This window comes from Prosopis cineraria, unplaced genomic scaffold (genome assembly GCF_029017545.1).
Source record: "Prosopis cineraria cultivar Desert tree isolate PC_DT_omini unplaced genomic scaffold, ASM2901754v1 PC1299, whole genome shotgun sequence".
NCBI lineage: Eukaryota > Viridiplantae > Streptophyta > Magnoliopsida > Fabales > Fabaceae > Prosopis > Prosopis cineraria.
The window spans coordinates 7,708-15,270 of NW_026556624.1; the positions used below are offsets into that span (position 1 = coordinate 7,708).

The window sequence follows — 7,563 nt, forward strand, 5'->3', positions numbered from 1 at the left end:
AGTTATGATTCATCAATTCTAAAACTATGATGTATATGAATGAGCATTTTTTTTACAAAGAATAAATTATTGCGTCTGATTGATCACTTTTGTAAACTTATTATTCGTTATATAAACATGACTTACATGATATTCACATATTCTGGTGGCTACTATATTTAGTATATGCGTTCAACTTATGTGCGATGAGATCTGAACTGTTTAGATTTTTATCCAAACAGTCCAAATTTAAAGTTTATATATTTTTTATTTTTATTTTATATCTATTGAGAAATTTATATAAATTTATTTCTCATCAATTTGGATAGATTTAATTTAATATTAAAAACTTTGATAATTTTATAAATTGATCATTCAAATTTAAAATTTTTTAACTTCTAATCTTTTTAAAAATAATTTTTAAAAGTATCCTCAGAAAATTATCTTTATTCTTAATATTTTATTCATCAAAATGAAAATTATAAAAAAATTAATATTAAAATGATTTATTTACGTTAAATCTGTACTGTCTTTGATGATGAATATATTTATTAAAAAAGTTAAAAAAAATTTAATAAATTTAAATTTAAATTAAAAAATCTTAATCTGAATGCGCCAGTGTTTTTGGTTTTGTTTTGTTCATGAGGTGCAACTCACCGAAGACGGACCGGTTTAGACATCAAGCGTGGGCCCACATCGTCTTCCACTGTTAATGGTTCTTCTTCAAACAGGAATATCCTTGAATCTTTCCCCACCGTGTAATTTACCTGTATTTTTCCAGGAAGCAGCCGAGAAATTAAACCTACCAGCAACTCATTAAGGCGCCTGTAAGGATTTTGCTTTTAGTGAATTGTAGCATCAAAACGCTCCCAAGAAAGAAACATTCTTGAAAATGAACTGAACTACTCGTTAATTAGCAAGAGTCACCCACATGAAATCATCAGCATCATCAGCCTCACCGTCGTCTTCGTCTTCATTCGATTCCCAGTATTTCTCCGCCATCCCTAGTCCTTGTGCCAACGAATTCCCTCATGAAGAGTTCATTATTTTCAGAGAGGACATTCTCATGAACCCATCACCATCTCTAGCAGCAGCAGCAGAAGCATCTTCTTCATTCTCATCTTCCAAGTCTTCCTCCCTTAATCCCAGCCCAAGTACCAGAGAAAATAATCATGGTGTGCCCATTAAAACCTTCCGATCTGCAGAAGACAATCGCATGAAATCTCCATGGTCATCATCAATAGCTTCATCATCTGCTTCCTCTTCATCTTCTCAGACTTCCTCCGCCAACCCTAGCCCCAGCACCACTCACGATGTTTTTATCAGTTTTAGAGGTGAAGACACCCGCAACGGTTTTGTAAGCCATCTCCGAGCCGCTTTTAGAAGGCGCGGTATCAAAACCTACATGGATGATTGCGATCTCGAGAGAGGGAATGAAATTTCGCCCACTCTTTTAGTAGCAATCAAGCAATCCAAGATCCTGCTCATAGTTTTCTCCAAAAAGTACGCAAATTCAAGTTGGACTCTGGACGAACTAGCCAAGATAATGGAATGCAAGAAAAAAAGGGGACAACATGTGATCCCTATTTTCTATGGAGTCTCTCCGTCAGATGTGCGACACCAGAGAGGGAGTTACGGAACTGATTTGAAACGACATAAGAAGGAGCGCAAGGCCGACAACCAAACAGTTCAAAAGTGGACGATAGCCATGACAGAAGCCGCCAATCTCTCTGGTTGGGAATGCTCAGGTTCTAGGTAACCATAACTCCATCGATTACTTTCTATTTTTCTCATCGATCTTTCGATTGAAATACATCCTATAGAGATCAGAATGCATGGTTTAATTTGTGAAGATCATAGTTGTGTTAATTGATAATGTTCTTTGTAGAGTTTGTCTATGGAGATCTCTACGGTCGGGTCGTCTCTAAATTCTAACGACCAGTTGTTTTAAAATTTGAAATAGCATATATAATTAACTAGGTATGAATTTTAAGAGATGATCAGATGAATAGAGATCCTCGATCGAATTCCAAAGAGCTCAAACTGTCTCCATCTCCTGGCTCTTCTTTCTATAGAAGCGAAGCTGAGCTTGTTGAGGAAATAGCGTTTGAGATAATGAGGAAACTGGATTCTACGAGCCACTGTATCGTGGGAGAGATCCGAAAGATTGAAACCGACCCGCGAGATGCGAGCCTTGGATCTCAGAATCATTCCGACGAGCCTAATCCAGGCGACTCAAATGACCGTACAACTGAAGATTTCTTCCCCAATAAATGCCTGTCAAATCGGTAAGTTGATTTTCTTATTTCTTGAGATCAACTTCATAAGAATTAAGAATGCATCTCTAAAAATTTTGGTGTCTAGTTTAAATGTTATTATTTTTTTATGAATGCAAATAACAAAATGCAGAGGTGGCATACTGGGAAATCTACGGGATGCTTTGTGGCGGAATGAGAATGAGAAGTTGGTACTTCAGGGGAAGGAACCTGGTGAGCCGTCAAGCTCCAATAGTCCCAAGACAACTGTGCATAGGTATGTTTTATATCTTTCGTGTTTTCTTATCTTTTATGATCTCTTGAAAAGGTTTTTTTCTGTCTGCAGTTATGTAGCCACAAGCACACACATTGTAGTATGAATTATAAATGTGTGTGGTTTAACTAGTTATTTTATTTACCTTTTGATTCTTCTATCATATATCGATTGGCTGTCGGCTTATTTGTTTAATGTAATCCTTTTAACGAAAGTTTGGTGAGTCAACTACTGGTTTAGTTGTGCATAGCTGGTAAGTGAAGCCTCTGTAGATACTGTTTGAAGGGATCAACAAATCACCAACCCATCTAAAAGTCCACAGAAACCAAAAAATGACTCATAATGTTCACTTTGAACAATATAATAACCTCTTAGAACTTCGGTTATTTTACGTTCAGCTTTGTATCTTAGATGTATTATTGTCCTTCTTTAATTAAGAACAGAGAGGCCCTTCCCTAAGTTCCTGGCCTTTTGAAAGTCCATATCCATCTAAACACATATTGTCGTGTGATTTAATATTAATATCAATCATATATTCTTTTTACCATGACAAATGAGAATTATTGTTCAAGCATGCTTTTGGAGAAAGATATATATTCTCTCAGAAATTGAGTAAAATATATCATTTTCTTATATTTTTCATGTTCTCTATCTCCTCTATCTTATTGTTCGATCGGTTGTGATTTTGGAAAGTTAGATTATTCTTAAGTCAAACTGGTAGGTGGGCTGTGGGAGGTAGCCTGGTCGGGTTCAAATTCTCACACGCAATAAAGAGTCAGATATATTTGCCCTCTATTTCACATTTGTCGCGTTTTAGAAATTTTTTTATATTACATATTATTTTAAATTTTCAAAATGACATTTAATGACATTTTTCCTGTTTTACCTTTAGAACAATATTCTACTACCCCTGCATATAATTTTAGAGGCATTAAAGTATTGAAATAAATGAGTGGCAAATTTGATAAAATATATCATTTTTTTTCATATTTATTGCATTTCTTAATCATCCATGTCCAACAGCCTTAGGCGATAAATATAATAAAAATGTAGGGAGTATTAATTGTTTGTATCTATATTATTCATTTATTCTCAAGCACAGTCAATTAAATTAAATGACATCAAATTAAAGTATTATTTTATTAACCTTGATTTAATTTTAAATTTTAAATACAACCCCATTAATCTATTTTAATTTTTCCCTCTCCAATATTCTAATCCTGATTGAGACTGTTCCCCATATCATGCATCTATTGATTCATGGGCTGAAGCATCCATAGAGACATATTAGTATTGGGTGCCCGCTTAAATGAACCCAAAGCCAGATTCTGCATCTATATATGATTCAAATTTTTGCTAATGCATTACACCGACTTTTTCAATTTTGAAAAATAACAAGAATCTTTCTTTACCTTTTTTTTGTACTTTCATCCATATCTGGGTATGGAATATCAAGTCAGTCCAAGTATGAAGAAAATGATCTCTTTCAAAGAGCTTTTGAATTTGAGATTTTTTCTTAGCATGAATTTCATGCTCAAATGTATACTAAATTCTAACTTCCTTGCAGGCTCACTTTCACATAAGTTTCTTCAGCCCCTGTAGTATTTAGAGGAACCACTTGAATTAACATAAATTAGGTTTTTTTAATAGAAAATAGATCGTAGTAGCACCACTAACAAGTCCCCGTTTGTTCCAGTTTTAATTTTTGGACCAAAAGTCAATTTGAATTTCCATTAATATTTTCTAATGTAGGATAGAATCTCCGTTTTGTTAGACGTTGAAAAATGGCCTCAAATTATGTATGGAAAAAAATTTTGAGAATTTGAAGATACATTCATACATATCCAATTTCAAACAATGCTTGCTGTAAGTTTAATATTTTATGTTGATTAATTATTTTAATCCTTTCGCATCTCTATACTTTCGTCTCTTTGCTTTGCCTGATTATGTGAAATCATTCGTACCTCCTCCCTGCATTTTTTTAACAATTGTCCTTTTCATAACACCTTTTTTCAAAATTCTAGGATGTATTAATTTTTTTCGCTTATATTTATATTTAATGATTTTTTCAACAACCTAATAAATGATTTTACCATCATAAAAAATAAAAACATTTAATTAAGGATAGATTTGAAAAATGGAAAAAATATTTAGACACAAGCACGTCACATCCTTGGTCTCTGTGATTTTGGCAATTGCGTCTTATATTTAGGGATGGGAAGAATATTTTGTTTATATGAATGTTTTACAAGGAAAATCCTATTTCTGACAAAAAAAAAAATCATCATGTGAAATTTTATTGAACAAGCACTGAGGACAATTCGATGAAATTTTATTGAACAAGCACCGATGAAAAAGTCCACAGAAACTGTAATAAACAGGCAATCAGGAGCCTAAATTTGGGGACCAAAAGGTTTATCAAGCAATCGTCGTTCTCAAAAGTCAAATCTGTCTCTCAGATCCATGAATAAAAGTTTAATTTACTTTTTTAACCCCAAAAAAAAAGTTTAATTTACTTTTTATAAAATACAAATGGGAGGATAAGGTACACTAATACTTAAACCGTTATCTGATGCATTTATTGCTTAATTCACATTATGCCCCTATTAATTATACAGTCATGTCTGGAAAGAATTTAAAATTTCTAAGATGTTTAACAAATTTTAATTTTTTTGATCTAGTTATTTCGATTATTTATCTCTTATAAAAAGTAGGGGAGTAAGTTTTTTCAATATATTCTGGCCAGAAAAAAAGTTTTTTCAATATTAATTTGATATATGCTTTATTAAACAGGAAATATTAATATAAAAATAATTTGTCTTGGATAAATATGTGTGTGGGCACATTTTGTTATTTGACTGGGAAAAGATATTTTTCTGGGTTCTGATAATGGCTATGACAATCTCAACAGGAACCGCTATCTACCCAAGCAACGTCAAACATGGTGGGGAATCGCATAGGCATAACACACTTTCTCGTCTTCTTCAATTGTTAAAGGAACCTTCTGCAATCGGCATGGCTCAACTCAAGCAAATTCACTCTCAAACGCTGCGTTCCATCCCTCGCGACCACCCACAGTACCTCTTCCTGTACAGCAGAATTCTCCACTTCTCGTCTCTTGCCGATCTTCACTACGCCACTCGGTTTTTCAACCACTTCCAGAACCCCAATTCCTTCATGTGGAACACCCTCATAAGAGCCTACGCCCGAAGCACCCACTTCAAAGATCGCGCTATAGAGCTGTACAGAGCGATGATGGAAAACGAGCTTGTCGTTCCTGATAAACATACATACCCATTCGTTCTCAAGGCCTGTGCGTATATGTTTTATTTTTTTGAAGGGAAACAGATGCATGGGCACATTTTGAAACTTGGGCTTGAGTCTGATATTCATGTCTGTAATAGTTTGATTCACTTCTATGCGACTTGTGGGTACCTAGACTTAGCGCAGATAGTGTTTGATAAAATGTTTGAGAGAAGTAAGGTTTCCTGGAATGTATTGATTGATTCCTATGTAAGGGTTAGTGAATTTGACACTGCCCTGAAGCTGTTCATTCAGATGCAAAACGCATATGAACCTGATAACTATACAATGCAGAGTGTTATTAGTGCTTGCGCTGGTTTAGGTGCTTTGTCTCTAGGTTTGTGGGCTCATGCCTATATATTGAAGAAGTCTGAGATGGATATGGCTGATGATGTTTTGATTAACACCTGCTTGGTGGACATGTACTGTAAATGTGGGTCCCTTGAAATAGCTGAACAAGTCTTTGAAAGCATGCCTGATAAAGATGTAAATTCATGGAATTCGATGATTTTAGGTCTTGCCATGCATGGCAAGGCTGAGGCAGCATTGGATTGCTTTACCCGTATGGTGAAGACACAGAGATTTGTACCCAACTCTATCACTTTTGTCAGTGTATTGAGTGCTTGTAATCACAGGGGTAAAGTTAACGAAGGGCTTGAGTATTTTGACATGATGATCAAAGAATATAATATAGAACCACGATTAGAGCACTATGGATGTCTTGTTGATCTTCTTGCTCGAGCTGGGCGCATAGAAGAAGCTTTGAACTTGGTTTCAGAAATGCCGATGAAACCTGATGCTGTAATATGGAGAAGTCTCTTGGATGCATGCTGCAAACAACAAGCAAGCGTTGAGCTGAGTGAAGAAATGGCTCAGCAGATCTTTGAGTCAGAAGGGAGTGATTGCAGTGGAGTTTATGTACTTCTTTCCAAAGTATATGCCTCAGCTAGAAGATGGGACAACGTAGGGTCACTTAGACAACTAATGACTGATAAAGGTGTGACTAAAGAGCCTGGATGTAGTTTGGTGGAAATAGATGGTGTAACTCACGAATTTTTTGCAGGCGACACCACTCATCCCCAAAGTGAACATATATACAAGTTTCTGAATGTGATTGATGAGAAGTTAGAATCAATTGGGTATGCACCTGATTACTCTGGAGCACCAATGGTTGATGAGATTGATGATGGAAGACAGAGTACGTTGAGGCTGCACAGCGAGAGACTGGCCATAGCTTTCGGGCTATTGAACTCAAAACCAGGCGTGCCCATAAGAATATTTAAGAATCTTAGAGTCTGCAATGATTGCCACAAGGTGATCAAATTGATCTCCAGAATTTACAATGTGGAGATCATTATAAGAGATCGTATTCGGTTCCATCACTTCAAAGATGGAACCTGTTCTTGTAAAGATTACTGGTGAATGATGCTTCTATTCTGGTTTGAAGTACTTACTAGCAGATGCGTAAATAGCTAAAAATTCTGGGAAACTGTAATCTAAATAATTATTGACAAATATTGAATTCGCTAACGGCAAGGCACAATGCAGACTTGCTTGGCGTGTTGCTGGATATACTCCCTCTTCTCAACCTGTTTTAGTCATTTTCAAAATTCAGCCCCGTAAAGGGCAAAATAGTCAGAACAATATATTTTCTCGAATTCGCTTCCCTCTCGGGCGTCGTAGTTTGTCATTTCTAGGGGCTTACTACCTTTAGAAATAAAACCAAACGATTGAATCCGTGTGGCTCCCCAG

At 35.4% G+C, this 7,563-nt stretch overlaps 2 protein-coding genes across 3 annotated transcripts; both read left to right on the forward strand.

Moving 5' to 3' along the window:
* The first annotated feature begins 1,045 nt into the window (after window positions 1-1,045).
* On the forward strand, window positions 1,046-1,738 carry LOC129299789 (disease resistance protein RPV1-like). The gene has a single exon (XM_054938260.1). It carries the CDS (start codon window positions 1,046-1,048, stop codon window positions 1,736-1,738), a length of 693 nt encoding a protein of 230 aa, XP_054794235.1.
* LOC129299790 (pentatricopeptide repeat-containing protein At1g59720, chloroplastic/mitochondrial-like) lies at window positions 1,592-7,469 on the forward strand. 2 transcript variants are annotated; one of them, XM_054938261.1, is made up of 4 exons: window positions 1,592-1,734; window positions 2,055-2,267; window positions 2,389-2,511; window positions 5,420-7,469. In XM_054938261.1, the coding sequence occupies exons 2-4, from the start codon at window positions 2,165-2,167 to the stop codon at window positions 7,231-7,233; spliced, it is 2,040 nt and encodes a 679-aa protein (XP_054794236.1). In that variant the 5' UTR covers window positions 1,592-1,734; window positions 2,055-2,164; the 3' UTR covers window positions 7,234-7,469. The 2 variants fall into 2 exon arrangements, with proteins under 2 accessions (XP_054794236.1, XP_054794237.1); XM_054938262.1 differs by having other exon boundaries at window positions 1,620-1,734; window positions 1,868-2,267.
* The last annotated feature ends 94 nt before the right edge of the window (window positions 7,470-7,563 follow it).

What these genes read in the sequence shown, in the direction of transcription:
- LOC129299789 (XM_054938260.1), top strand. Translation starts at nt 1,046, where the DNA reads ATGAACCCATCACCATCTCTAGCAGCAGCAGCAGAAGCATCTTCTTCA.
- LOC129299790 (XM_054938261.1), top strand. Translation starts at nt 2,165, where the DNA reads ATGCGAGCCTTGGATCTCAGAATCATTCCGACGAGCCTAATCCAGGCG. An exon ending in AATAAATGCCTGTCAAATCG is followed by an intron (nt 2,268 to 2,388) that starts GTAAGTTGATTT and finishes AACAAAATGCAG; the next exon opens with AGGTGGCATACTGGGAAATC. An exon ending in CCCAAGACAACTGTGCATAG is followed by an intron (nt 2,512 to 5,419) that starts GTATGTTTTATA and finishes CAATCTCAACAG; the next exon opens with GAACCGCTATCTACCCAAGC.